This window comes from Chroicocephalus ridibundus, chromosome 1, assembly GCF_963924245.1.
Source record: "Chroicocephalus ridibundus chromosome 1, bChrRid1.1, whole genome shotgun sequence".
Taxonomy (NCBI): Eukaryota; Metazoa; Chordata; class Aves; order Charadriiformes; family Laridae; genus Chroicocephalus; species Chroicocephalus ridibundus.
Window position 1 is genome coordinate 96,588,674 of NC_086284.1, and position 14,868 is coordinate 96,603,541.

Here is a 14,868-nt window from a genome sequence, read left to right on the forward strand (position 1 = left end):
TATAGTCTATAACTATCAACACAAATTAACAAGGATGCTAATGAAGTCTTCTGTAGAGCACAGTACAGTTATGTAGATTGCAAAATTCATATCCTGTTGGTTTCTAGTGCTCCTTTAAATATAAAACCCAAAACAATGCAAGTCTGTATTAGGACCTATTATGAGGCAATTATTTTGTTGCAGCTTGTCTCTCACTGATTAAGGTATATGTTTAAGTAGCAAAGAACAAGCAGAGTAATGTTGGCATAATTAGAATTTTACTTATATTTTCCTAAGTAACTCAATAGGTTTATGTAACAGGGCTAGCTGAATGGCAAGGTTTAGATTGTAAAAAATTTAACCTGTTAAAGATACTTGCTTTTTTTTTTTTCCATACCTGCATTGTGCTTTGCCAAATATTTGTCTTTGTACTGCTTTTTTTTCTTTCCAAACCAAGTACAGCTGGCCTGTTGCTCCTGTTTGGTCTTCTCCATGGCAATACAAGCAACTCGCCTGGTATATGGAGGAGAAAAAGATTTTTTTGTTGTTGTTGTAGTCAACGTATTTTTAAAAAGCCACACAGAATGAATTAGAAAAACAAGACTTTTTAATAGTACAAGAGTTTAGTAAAACTTTCTAAAACCTTTTTTTTTAATGACTCGACAGCAGTTATGTACAGAGATATTTTGATATAAAGAATATTTGCTTAGTGGTAGATCAATAAAACCCACAAATCAAGCATGGGAGGAAGGGTAGCTACTAAAATGGCTGTAGACCACTTTGCAGCAGATTAGACTGGAAAAGCATGAGGTCCAAAAAGACCACTATGGTCTAAATTACTTCACAGCAAGTTGTGCTGTGCTGTGGAACTATTTTGAGGTGGATCTTTAGGATGAAGTATTGCAAGTGTTCCTGTTGCAACGTATACCAGTGTCTCCCTTATGTCAGGGCTTGCAAAGGAGCTCTTGAGATGGAATGAAATGTCTTGTCTACCTCTGTTTCTCTTCTAGCAACATCTCCCTTAGCCAGTCCAGGTGGCACAGCTGCTGTTAAACCCTTCACAGCACTCTAATTCCTTTAGGTAGCAAATCTTGTATGAAATATGTTTGGCTGGATTATCCACATTGATAAACTTTCCTGAGTTATGGCCATAACATTCATGGCCCAGGACTTGCTTCCCACAGTTTGTGCTGATACATTTAAAATATTTGCTAAACAACTTCTGCAAGAGCTCTGCATTGCTTTTGTAGTACTCGGTGCCATTGCTGTTCATTGAGTCTGTCATTCAGGAATCTTTTCACTATGATTTCTTTCTACTTCTTGGCTTTCACATCAAAAAGGAAAAAGAGAGAAAACCCCAAAAGTCCATCAATGGACTTTGTGCTTGACGTCTTGCTAACATCTTATTTCTGCAGCACTTTCGTATAAGCAGTAGTAATGAAAACAGTGTTTAGAAACTGAAAGAGGAATTAATTTATCCCCCTTACATAAACAATTTGCATGTAGCCTTCAAACCTAGTTTCCTACAGCATATCAGAAAGAACAAATGATGTTTACTAACACAGGTGTTCATTTTTCTAATGTAACCACACATATGATATTGTGTGCAACCCTTACTGCTATGCATATACGAGAAAAAAAAAACAATGCCATGCAAACTGAGGTAATTATAGGCTTTTTTTCGAAAAAGGAAAAAAATATACAAACACTAGCTATACAACAACGAAAAGCATGAAAGACAGAAATAAAAGTAAAGCTAAATTCATTTTTATAGAAAACTTAAGTCATACCATTCTTGAAGTTCAGGAGAAGGAATAAGACCCGCAGTACCATTTTTGGAGTTCTCAAGTTTACCCTGCCACCAGTTGTGATCATCTTTGCTAATGATTTGGATAATATCACCAACTCGGAATCTGATGCCAGCTTCTTTGCAAGGAATGAGGTCATCCTTTGCTGGATCATATTCAAATTGTGCTCTTACATATATCTATAAAAAAGAATTTATAAAAGACACTGCGATATTATTACTGGTACAGTAGCAAGAGTAACAGGTGAAAGTTTGATCTGTGCATGTAGCTACACATACTGTTTGCAACAAGCAAAGGAAGAAACAGAATGGCAAAAGCATAAGTGATAGTTGAAAATGAAACAGAAACCCACCCCCCAACAAACAACGGAGACATATGATGTTATTTTGAAAGCTCGTGTCTTTTACATGTACTGTAAAACCTAAACAGCAAAAATGAACACATGTAATAAACGATAGAGTCCCTCAAATCAGTATTAACTATCACGAACCATTACAGACTAAACGCCGTCAGCTTACAACTTGATCTGTACTGTATTTTCGAACTGAAGTCCCATGATATGTTTTAAAAATTTCTATGACAGGAAATTTTATTGGACAATACAAAGAACTTCAGCTACCTTGCTAATCTTCAGTATTTAGAATGAAAATTTAGTACCTTTTTTTTTTTTTAAGATTAAATAGGAATTCTTCTGTTGCAGCTATCGCACATAGTTACTTGGGAGGATTCTGGGAATTCTCTGCATGGGTTTTTCAGTAAAAGTCTACTTCCGCGTAAGTGAAAACTAATGATTTGAGTAAGTTATTCTCTAAGGAACATTAACAGAAAGAATTCAGATTCTGACTTCACAATTTAAAATAATACACCAATCCTTGCTTTGTGTGTTAGTGAGGTCTCAACTCTAGAAAAGTAAAATAAAGTTATCTCCAGTTTTGATTGCTAATTACAGCCTTGGTGCATCTAAGGATCTTAAAACTGTAATTATATGTCACGTCCAAGATGGGTAATTTCTACAGTTTATGAACCTCAAGCATCACCCTATAGCATCTCAGACAGCCATGTATATTCTACTGCTGATTTTCTTACTAAAAATTGACTATAGATTTAAGAAAAAATAAATTACATTACAAAGCAATATCCTTCAACTGTAACAAATACTTCTCAACTTTGCTCAAATTCTGCTCCAAGAATAGTTGTAATTATGTAGTATTAGCACTATTCATGAAAATTTTAAAAAGTTCCTTCCTATAGTAATCCAATCTTCAACCCAACATGTGAATAAATTAGCTTAAAATGGCTAATCACTACTGTCTTGTACCTGACGCATTTTTATCTGTTTACAGTGAGAGCATCAAATGGTAATACCAATATAGAATGCAAATTTTAATATACTAAATCTGACCCTTGTTCTGCTGTGCATTGAGTGTGTGAGTTTAGACAAGCAACTCAACTTCTTTAATCACCGGAAAAATAGGATATTTTGAAACCAACTATGCTTATTTAGTAACTGGTTTTCTATGAACTAATCAGTGTTGAACCAATCCCTTATTTCCCCTCAACGTTATCTAACATACGTCTAGAAAAGGGAGCAGTATTTTTGGCATCTAGAAACTTCCTTGTTTTTCAAGTCCCTGCTCCAGTTTGAGCCATTATCCACCATATATTGGCTGTTCATGGAACATTACAGACTTCCTTACAGATAGCAACGTATCTGTTATTCAAGCCCTTACTGTCTTCAAGGATGACAAGCTACCAGAAAAATATACCGCTTCAATGGAAAAAGACTCTTGAAAAAAACAGGTGACTATAAATGGTGCGAGTACGAGGAGCACCAATCTTCTGATATCGCCTTGAACAAACTCTCTTCTCCTGAGAAAAATACCTTATGAGAGGAAAACCAAAACCTATCACAACAGTTTGGAAGGTCTTTCATTGAGCCCTTCCAGGACTACATTCAGGCAGCCTGAAACTTCAGAACACAGCAGAAAGTTGAAAGAACCATATAGCTGTAAGCTTTAAAAATGGGAAAAGAAGTGAGAGCAATCCATCCTCGTAACAGGTATTCCAGCCAACTTAACCAGACAGTAGTATAAAAAGATTGTCAAAGGCAACACAACATGGAGTCCATTGACTCTTTTGAATGGAATTGCAAGGGTTATTATTAAAAACCTTGGTAGAGTAAGAGGTTGAGTCCACAGTTAAGATTCATATGCAGATTCTGGAAGGGCTGTATATAAATGGAGCAGTTACTGAAGCTGAATCAGAAATCACTTGATGCTATGTGTTGATTTGGAGGCTGCAGTAAAAAAAATAAATTCTTAGAACTGCAAAGGGAATCACAGGGAATCCTTTGCTGAGCCCCTAAGTGCTTTCTTGGAATTTTCTGGAAAGGGAAGATCTTTCTTTGGACCATGACGACATCTACTACTGTCAAGGTAACAAAGTTAAGGCAGGTTACTGAATCTGGGCCTTAGGACTGAAAATGTCAGAGGCTATCTTCAAACTTATTAACTCTTACTAGAAACTGTCCTTAATGTTTTTCATTAAAGAGCTTTCTTAATGTTAATAATTAGTTATAGGCCAACTCAGCTTTAGAATCTTTGTCAGTACAATGTTTTAGAGTAGAGTATTAGACGCTTGCCGTACTAGTCTCTATTTTAGCTAAAATATAAATTTGAGCTTTCCTCTAAGATGAAAATCTGCACTGGTCACTGCACAACAGTAAGTCTATTAATGCATTCTGAACTAAAACAACATTTCCAGTTAAATTTACAATGATTTTTTAACTCTCACACATACGGACACATGAAAAAAATGCTATTTTGAATTAGCCACAAACAAATGAGTTAAAAAGAAAAATGAAAAAAATGGAACAAATTTTCCAAGCTTAAATGTTTTAGTCCAGCACACACAGAATATGAGGGGGAAAACAATAAGCAGGGATGTTCACTAGAAGCTAAGTTTACAAACATTCCCATGGAGGATATCTATTCACCTGTCGTCCTTTTGGTTGTGTGGTCGATGGCAAGTCCTGCAGAATAAAGTCAACCCAGGAGAAGAAATTTTCATTTTACTTTTTAAGGGTATACAACACCATGTGTTAGTGATTCATACAACATTACAGTAAAATGGTAAGTCAGACAAAAGTATAACGCATTGACCCATGTCTAGAAATATTTTTTTCTTAAAGAAAAATCAAACCCAGGCTGTTTAGCAGCAAGCTGAAGAAAGCAGGTAAAAAGTTTAAGCAGATAGAGAATGTGCTTTTTAATAAATAACTCAGCATCTTCAACACAAAAGCACCGTCAAGTGAAAGAGGCTCTTTATGTGAATGCCTTTTCCACTTAATACTCAGTCTTGTTTTTAAGAGAAGGATGACTATTATAAATATTAAAAATTATTATTAAAAATGTATATGTGATTAATTGTGCTGAGGAAAAAGATTGTAACTACTGATCGTGTTACAAATTCAATTAAATGCACAAAAATTTCTTAAATTTTTCTTTCACAATTATTTTTCATTGTATTAATAAGCACTTTACCTTGTGGCAAATAATTTCTAAGTTGTAGCTTTTTTTTAAAGGAGTAATTACTCAGTTTTGGGTTGTTTTTTTTAGCTAGTCCCATGAACTCATGATATTGGCAGCACTCTCACTGAAGAAACTTGTATGTACAGTTACTACATTGGTCCAAACAATGACAAATGATAAACAACACAAATTTTGACATTAATATACTTTAGCAAAACAGGAGATCAACAGCACCTTTCTACCTGAATACATACGAAACAGAAGTACTTTGTGTTAAAGATGTGATGATAATAGCTTGGTTTGTAGTGCAGTTTAAAGCCACTTCCTTTTGCTTTTCATATCCAGGCAAGGCTCATATTTCACAAAGTATGTGCACGTACCACAACAGCAGAGGGCACACCAATTCGTTAACTCAGATAGCGGAAACCAGTACACGTTCCAGAGGTCTCTCAAAACACAGAACTTAAGAGTCTAAAATGTCTTGAAATACCAACTGCACAGTTATTCTTTCTTCAAACACTGCTTCCAAAGTTCAGGATGGAAATAAAACTTCCACTTTAAACCTTTGCTTAGTTTTGAGGAAACTGCTAACGATGATTTAAGGATGACTGAAGTGTCACGTTACAGTTATTAACATTTAATTCACTATATGGCTTTTAATGAGAATACGTTGGAAAAAAACCCTTAAAAAAGAAAATGGGGAGTTACATATGTAACGACCTTGGTTCTATCAGCAGGACAAAATTTTCCACTGACCACACAATAAGTATAACAGTAATGGCAGATGAGCACCAACAAAACTTTCACACTTTCTCCGTGTGGAACTGGAAATCTTACCGAAACAGAATTGTTAGTGCTGCTATGACCATTAGCTGGGGACTGTCTGGATGTAGAGGGGGAATCTCTCTGAAATAAGACACAAGGTTCATTAACAACACAACACTATCACAGGAACACAGATATATTTAAAAGAACAGTTACATCCACAGCCTTAGAACCATTTGCTTAGCTGCTTCCTCTGTGAAAGTTTCCAGACGATAAACTCCACAAATCTGAAAAGTTTTTCCATAGTTTAAGATTCAGGTTTGACATTTTGATATATCCTAGGTAATAACTATTTTTACATTGCCTTATAAGCCTATATAAGCCACCTCTCCTAGCTCAGGCTACCAGTGTGGTCCTACACTTCGGTGAGCAGACAGCAGACGTGGGGTGCGTACCGGGGAATTCTACAGAAAGGATAATAGGAATTTCTGACCGGGTCTTGCAGAGGCAAGGACGTCACTTGTAGAGCAGTCTTTTTCACATGCCATTTTGACTGTATAGTACTTAATTGCGTAAGATTAGATAATATAGATACTTCTTCAGGAAATAAAATAATTCACTTATACATAAAAAAAAAATTCCTACCAAAGGAATTTTGCAATATAATATTCCATGTCAAAGGTGAATTTAGGAATGTCTGGCGATTTTACATAAAGTCAAGGATAGCAGAAAAAAGGGCTGAACGGGTTTTCCAAGAAAACACAGTTATCCCTGTGTGCCCTTTGTGAACAAATCAGAAACAAGAATTGGAGATAAACTGTTCATGCAACAACATTAAGCAGGTAGAGGTCCTCTACTAATATTCTCTAACTTATACTAATTATGTGATGGCATTCATAGCTACTGAAAAACATTAAGAAAAGTTAAAATGACAGGCAATATTTTATTACTCTTGCTGCCTGTATCCTTGATGTGTAACAAACTCATTTAGAACTTCTGCACTTTTTTGTGGACTCATTATATATGATTTCGTAGAAACGTCCATATATAGCTACCTACATGCTTTTAACACAGTTGAGGACAGACCTGACATTATTATGGCTATAAAATCATTGTGGTTCCAAGTATGTAGGTCTGTATACTTCTGCTACATGCATAATAATACAATGGTCATTTGGCTCCCACAGTTATTTGCAACTGGGGGAAATAATCTCTAATTCTATTTACAAAAGTCACTCCAGCATAACAAGTTCAAAATGTTCAAATGAGACCAAATAAAGTTATTCATTACTGAAAAAAAAAAGAAAAAGAAAAGCCTAAAGGAACTGTAATTCATTTTTTTTGTGTGTGTACAGGATTAACAGCATCATCTTTATCAAATAGCAGCTAGGAGATACTTCTCTCCAAAAAAAAGCAGTGACTTCCTTCTTTTATAAAAAGATTTTCTGCTTGCTCTGCAATTCTGTCTCTGCAAATTTCTCATTTTCAAGAAGAGGTGAAAAATTCATTTTCCTTTTTTTTTTTTTAAACCTAGTTTATTATGATTATGGTCATTGATGGTTTAGCAAGGGAAAGCTTTGGAAAGTGTTGCAAGCACCCAAGTTATTTAGAGAAAAACAAGTTTTGAAGTAACTTGGAGGATGCCACTATTTCCAGACTCTCTTGAAGGCTCTTCTGCCTTTGAAAGAAATTTTCTTTGTTTGATAGTGACAGTGTTTTGATTTGTATTCCTCCAACAATTCCCAACAGAAGACAGCATATTACTCAAAGCAAATGTTCACCAGAACATACTGAGGAAAATACACATTTTTTCAGTGCTACTGGTGATTTCAGTACTAACTGTAAGAAATTAATCTATCAAGCTAGTCAAGAGGCATATGTACAATTTTTAAATAATTAGGCAATTCAGACACAATTTCAAAGGCATTTAGATTCTGAATTTCCCAAGGACCTGGGTCGGTCTTTCAAAAAAATACCAGACTCAAAAATTAAGAGAAAAAAACCTGCAATTATTCACAGTCTAATCAGTCAAATCAATGAGTAGAGAGATCCTTGTAGAATGCTAGGATTGCTTAGAACTGGTCTGAAAAAAACTTCATCTTTCGTTGTGAGTTTGTTTCTCCAGTAAATCAGAAAAAGCCCTACTTCTCCTGAGGATAAGAGCAGGAAAACACTTGGAGGATCCAATGATTCTGAGTAATGCAGAAGTGTTATCATCATATTTCAGTATAACTTGACTATCTAGTCTTCCCAATCTCGTTTAGCCCCTAGTGAAATAACAGAACGGCAGTCTTTTGGATCCTTGCTCTTCAGTTCAAGCACTGCAGCTGAAGCCTTAGAGGAAACAATCACAATTATTTCCAAATGATGCCAAAACTAGTTTCCTGTTGATTCCTTGTTCTTAGGTGCGGACCATGAATGATAAATCAACGCATTTGTGATGCAGTTCTATAGCAGAAGTCAATTATGTCTACTAGATGTGGCCTGATCAAATTAGACACTAATGACAACAGTTAGATTAACGGCACTGTTGCCAGATCCACAAAAAAATAAAAGAAAAAAAAAAAGAGAAAGACTTTCCAAAAACCTGTGAATACATTTCAATTTCAATCTTGCTCAAGGAACCTTTCTGGAAGTATTTTTAATAAAAATGCAGAAAGGTTTAAGACTGTAAATAGTACTATAGGCTGAGCACTAACAGAAACATTGCAAGGCTAAAGGAAAAAAATCCATGATGATTACCAGCAGATTTTTAAAATCTCATATATATAAAGGCTTTTCTTCTTAATGAAACAACTAAGCGTTTCAGAGAGATAATGTGAAACATAAAAGACATTTATAAGGAAAGTTATTTGTAAAAAAAAGAAAAAAAAGAAAAAAGTACTTCCATTATCATTCTCACGTATCTGACACTATAAAAAGTTACTCAGGGTGTTTTGTCAGTATGAAATTAAGAATGGAAGTGTAGCTAGAGCAAAATATTTACTCAGTTGGATAAAGTACTAGCTGAAATGTATAAACAGCATATGCAGTCATCGGCCATATGAAGAATGTGTTGCAATAATTACTGAAGTTCTTATTTATGTAAGTCTGTAATTTTCTGGGTATCTGAACCAACAGTAAACACAGCATCCTGGACACTGTGTTATCTAGATTTCAGATTAACTCAGGCCATTTACCACACCAATGGCTAAGCAGGTCATCTCACAGTAGATCAGCTGATCAAATTTTTATACAAGGGAATACATACGTATTATATTTTCATGCAAAGTCTACTCCAAGAAATAGAAAGCCTGGTAACTGAATGGAAGGCATAGGTGCAGTAAAAGCCACAAATCCCTAAAAACCTTGAAATTATCCAGTTGAGATTTTGGAAACTGCCTAGTGACACTGAACTACCATTACATACTACAGGGACAAGTCTTCCCTAAATTTGCAAAAGTGGTGTAATATTTAGAAAACATCACCACAACGCTTCTCTTAAATGCCCACAAAAGAAGAAAAATATGGCACGTGAGATGCAAATTTGTTATTTAAAAAATAGGTTCCCCTCAAAAACACCCCACATACCTTTGTATTATAAAGACATATAGACAGATTGTGTATAAAAGGCTGATTCCACTAATATTTAGGTTTTCTTATTCAAAATTAACAAGATATTTTGCAATCCAATGACGCAATCATGGTAGGAGCCTTAAGAAAAACCCAATTAGTGATTCTGTTTTATGTTCCTCTTCTGGTAAAACTATGCTATGTGAGCACCAGTTCATGACTGAGGTAGTGGAACCAAACATAAATTTATAGAAATATCTGAAATACTGCCCAAAAATACCTTAACTAGTAAGATTATACTAATGAAGACGCAATATCTCTGAATTTACCCTGCTAGAAAGCATTAGAAGGAAGCTTTTTGTGTCTTAGTAATATAATTCAGCATTCATTTTCAGCCTTTATCAATGCTTAAAAATTTGGTTCATCACCTGAATTATAATCCTGAAAAATTATGTGAAAGAAATTCTCTCTGAACCAAAGGAGTAGTGATGCTTTAATAGGATGATTTAAAGATGTTGGCTTTTTGTGTGCACTCATAACAGTTGAAAAACTAGCCAAAGTCATAGATGGGACTGAGCAGGTGGAATAGACTCAGGCACCTCTGATTACATGAATACTAAATGCCATGAAGTGTTGTAATTAAACAGGCTTTTATTTTTTTTCCTAGTTTTGCTGTTTTTTCCAAAGGAAGGTGAGAGTCCATTTCCCCCTCTTCTGTGAAATAAATAGTCATGAAGAATCTAAGACACAAAGCTAAAGAAAAGAGATGAACTGCTACTTCTGAAATGACACCTAGTGATATTAATTTAAAGCTGTACGCTGAATTCTTTTCTCCAAATAGTCATCTCTGTAGCAGGTGTATCATTTCACCGGTTGGTCAGCACAGTCTAGAATTTCTATTTTAATTTTTTTTAAAGCCTTTAATTTAAAGAAAAACTCTTGCTTTCATATTTATACCATTTAAGAAAATCAGCCTCATAGGTGAAAACTGTCAAACCTTCTACCTCTAAAACCTTTTAGTTCTTGTTGACTTCTATTAAAAGCACAGAAGGCAACCAAAAAGCAGTAATTATTTTCCCTTCAAACAGATTGTTCTGACAATCACAACAGCAGTTTCTGCATGTTCTAGCATCTGCTGAGATACGAAAACAATTAGGGTGAAATCACAGCTCTAATTAAGGTAAGGTGCTTGACTTGAACAGGGATTGTGATTTCACTCTTGGAATTCTAATTTGGGAACTGTTTGCGCAGTTAAGCATGTGGCACAGAAAGACTGGCATCATCTACATAGCGCATATGCCATCTGTATGCTTAAATTGGAACAGTACCTCTCAAGTAGTCATTTTCTAGAATTTAATTCCCTTCAGTTGCAATCTGGAACATAACTTTGTAAGCAGAAGGGAATTAAATGTTGGTGTACAAAAACCATAACACCAAGTTTCTAGTTCAACAAGAACTGTCTCCAAATCTGCTTTCTTCTGTAATGACAAATACCAATTTTTCATGGAAACACAGTATTAAGCCACATGTAACTGTTACAGACAACCATCACAAATTTACCTCAACAGGGTTATACAGAAACAGATTCTCCAATTAACCCTTAACAGCCCAAAGCAGTAAAATAATGTTTAATGCCTAAAAAAAAGGAGGATTGTTCCTCAGCTTCGGAACTTTAACAGACTTCCTGGAGAATGAGTTTAAATTGTAAATTTTTTTGAAGGGGCTTCCTAAATGCATGAGTTGAGGATCCCCTTTCCTATTGTTTTTTTTTGTTTTTTTTAATAGGCTGTAAAGAGTTAGTTAAGGTGCTGATGAGATGAATATGAAGGCAGGGCTGAGTAGGTAGGTGGGACCTACTCATGTTCCGTTATCTTTGTTGTAAAATTGGTGTGCGTGATCTAACAGGACAGGCAGAAACAATTTCCCAGAAAGCAGTAACATTCAGCCATCAGCAGGCAGTTAGTTACAGGACTGAGGAAGAAATGGGATGTTTCGTTAAATTCATTACCTCACAGGATGAAGATTGCGTGCGATAACTTGGCACAATCTTAAAGGTGATACTCCCACGCATTTCCCTCTGCAAAAAGAGAAGCACTTTAAAGACTAAGACACTGAAGATAAAATCTCCAAATCACTAATGCTTGGAAGTAAAGCATCATAGTTCGAGAGCAGCAATATGTTTTCCTAAAATAAATATTCAGAAAAGCTAACATGGTATGGCTAATTTGTCATTTCACTTATAAACAAACATTTAAATAGTCTCTCATTAATCTAAAAGGTAAACATAGATTATCAGTTTATTTGCCTGACCAGTTTTCGAATGCCTAGAACCTAGTGTATTTTAAGGTGTATTTTAAGGTGAGACATGCAGAGTTGCGTAGGTTTCTTCCATGTCAATCTTTTCTTTGTAGATACACTCTTGTGATCCACAGAGACATTGATACTAAAGTGATATTTTCTTCTCTTTCATCGTACTTGTTAAATAGCAAAAGCATATTCAGTTTCTGGAAAGCTGCATGTTACTGTACTAAAGGTAGAAATGTAAGAAACAGTCTTTCACCAGAACAGAATGCAGGGTCTGCTAGTTTGCATTTACTATAGTATAGGAATATTCATGACAAGTAGTAACTGCAAAATAGCAGCAGATTGTGGAAACATATTTGCTTAGTCATATTTTCTTAAATGACAGTTTGAATATAAGTACCACCACATGGCTGACAAGTGCAGGACTCGATCTGGGCAGAAAGGTAGGTAGATCATTTCAAGTGATCTTAGAGTTTTTCCCCTTTCTCTCTTTGGCTGGCTTATTGTGAGCCAAAAAAATGCTATTTGTCTGGACTCACTTAAGCTTGTCTATATGGTTCTGGACACAGTAAAAGGATTAGTGATATCATCCAAAATTCCAAGAAATTGCACGTAGAAAAATTTGCAAGTGTTATGGAGTATCAAACTGACTCTACAAGCAAGGCCTAAGATGGAGTTGTCCTGCAAAAAGCCAGACTGCCTGAGCTCAAAATATTTTTTTTTCTTTGCAACATCAACAATCATGAGCCACAGGAGTTATAAATTGAAAGACAGGATGTTCCAGCTATACATGAGGAACACATTTTTCCCTATGATGATAATTAAGTATTGAACAGGTTGCCCAAAGAGACACCCATCCTGTCAAATCCCTGTCCTTGGCTATTTTCAAGGCTTAACCAGACAAAGCCCTGGGCAACCTGGGCTGAATTCGATGTTGACCCTGCTTTGTGCAGGAGACTGGACTGGAGGCCTCCTGAAGTTACTTCCAACATGAACGGTTCTATGATTTGTTGTCTTTGTATTTGCGTAGCAATTATACCAATAATTCAGAAAAGTTTATTTTCTCTCACAGCGTACTCAGTGACTACACTTGGTGTAGACTGAAGATTTAAAATGAGGGCATGATCTTTATATACTAACTTAGGATGAGTAATAGGAGGAAAGGAGTAGTTTTTCTGTTATGTCTACTAGGCACAAGAGAAGAAACTCCTGCATTTCAACAAAGGAAATCCAGATATTAGAAAAAACTTTCTAAAAATGTCGAAGAGTTATACACTAAAGTCAACTGCCTGGAGAGTCTGAGGAACCTCCATTACTAAAGGTTTTCAAGAGCTGGTCAGACATACATCTGTCAGGAATGGTTGAGTGTCAATGGTCTCTTCCGTGGGACTAAATGGAATAAATAAAATGGTACCTGGAGGTGCCCTCTACCATTCCTGGGTATAATGTGCAAAAAAGACACTACTAAAAAGCAGGGGAGAGCCTGTAGAAGGCTTTAATGGCTGAACACAGGAAGACTTTTTGTTACATGCACATGCAGGCTATCAGAAATAGAAGAAAAAGGAGAAGTCACAATGCAATTACATAAAAGTTTTGTCAAAATAAGGTAGGCACTTTTATAAAGAACATGATAAAGACTTCCGGCACTTACAAGCATTTTTTGTAGTTGTTCTACAGTTTGATTTGCCACACTGATTCCGTTTATTTCTCGGATTTCATCTCCTACATGTAGCGTACCTGCGGAGTTAAGAAAACACACAGTCACCTCCAACATATTTTACAAATTGAGATAATTGTAAGACAGTACTAATATTCATACAAAGGCATAAATATGAAGCACCATTAAAGTAAGTTTGAGTAAGTCAGAGTACTGTCAATACACCAGCATAAGATGCCCAGGTACCCTGTAAAGTACATGGGTAAAATATCAGTCCCTCACAAGGACACTGCAAAACCCCACACGTTTAAAAGAAAGTCACCTGCAATGTGACCTGCAATCAGCTGCAAACATTCAACAGAGACATTCAAGCAGTATTTTATCAGATGACTACTTAATGCATTTATCAGATCTAAAACTGATAAATTTAGACAGATTTAGATTTGCCATAGTTACAGTATGCATTTTCTGTATGTAAACTTGACTTCAGCTTGAATGTAAATGATTGGTGTGACTACCTACAATGTCAGATGATGAAACAAATATCTACTTAGCTTAGGAAAGTCATAAACTGACCTGCTGAAGGCTGGGATGGGAATGGCATGCTACAACATGGCTCTAAGACACTACAAAAGCTCAACGGGGAGGAGGCAATGAATTAATTAATTCTCTTCAGGAGTAGAAGTAACCTAGGAGGCTCTTTTTGGATGATAATTTCTGACTTGAGTAGCTCAAGCCCACCTAATTCTCTAGCAGTTCTCCAAAAAAACTTCCATGGCTTATTATTAGCCAGTGATGTTTGCAAGTATCCTTCTCTAAATACTGTACCTAATACAATTACTACACTTAATATAATTAATCTTACTTGGAAAACTAGCAAAAGGCAAACATTTCCTAAACTAAAACATATCTATGGAAAATTACCTGAAAAAAGTCAATCAACTAAAATCCTGAAAAATCCTTAAAATTCTTTTCCCGAATCAAAATAGTAAGTTTTTCCAAAGAATACAATGCAAGCAAAACTTTCAGCTGGTTGAAACAGATGAAAATCAAACGGCGTGCCTGCTAAACACAGGCACAGCCTGAACCAAAGAGAAGAATCCTGAAAAGCTCTGTTGCTATGATTCCCTTTGGCCTCTCTTCTGCGAAACAGAAGCTCACTTGGCAGTGCTACAGCAGAAAGTCCAAAGTTTACAAAAACTTTCAGTACTCTCAATAAAAAGTCCTTCAGCCACATTAAATGCTCTAACAGTTCTACAGGAGCTGATCTGCT

At 35.6% G+C, this 14,868-nt stretch overlaps 1 protein-coding gene across 10 annotated transcripts in view; it reads right to left on the bottom strand.

Moving 5' to 3' along the window:
- Positions 1-14,868, bottom strand: part of CASK (calcium/calmodulin dependent serine protein kinase) — a 223,654-nt gene that overhangs the window by 19,941 nt on the left and 188,845 nt on the right. For 5 of the 10 annotated variants that reach the window (XM_063344196.1, XM_063344133.1, XM_063344123.1 and 2 more), the window contains 6 exons: positions 13,590-13,675; positions 11,643-11,711; positions 6,155-6,223; positions 4,783-4,818; positions 1,770-1,966; positions 377-492 (listed from right to left, as the gene is read on the bottom strand). In XM_063344196.1, the coding sequence (XP_063200266.1) occupies positions 377-492; positions 1,770-1,966; positions 4,783-4,818; positions 6,155-6,223; positions 11,643-11,711; positions 13,590-13,675 (573 nt within the window). The remainder of the gene's footprint in view (positions 1-376; positions 493-1,769; positions 1,967-4,782; positions 4,819-6,154; positions 6,224-11,642; positions 11,712-13,589; positions 13,676-14,868) is intronic. The other 5 variants (XM_063344162.1, XM_063344152.1, XM_063344142.1 and 2 more) reach the window with 2 other exon arrangements.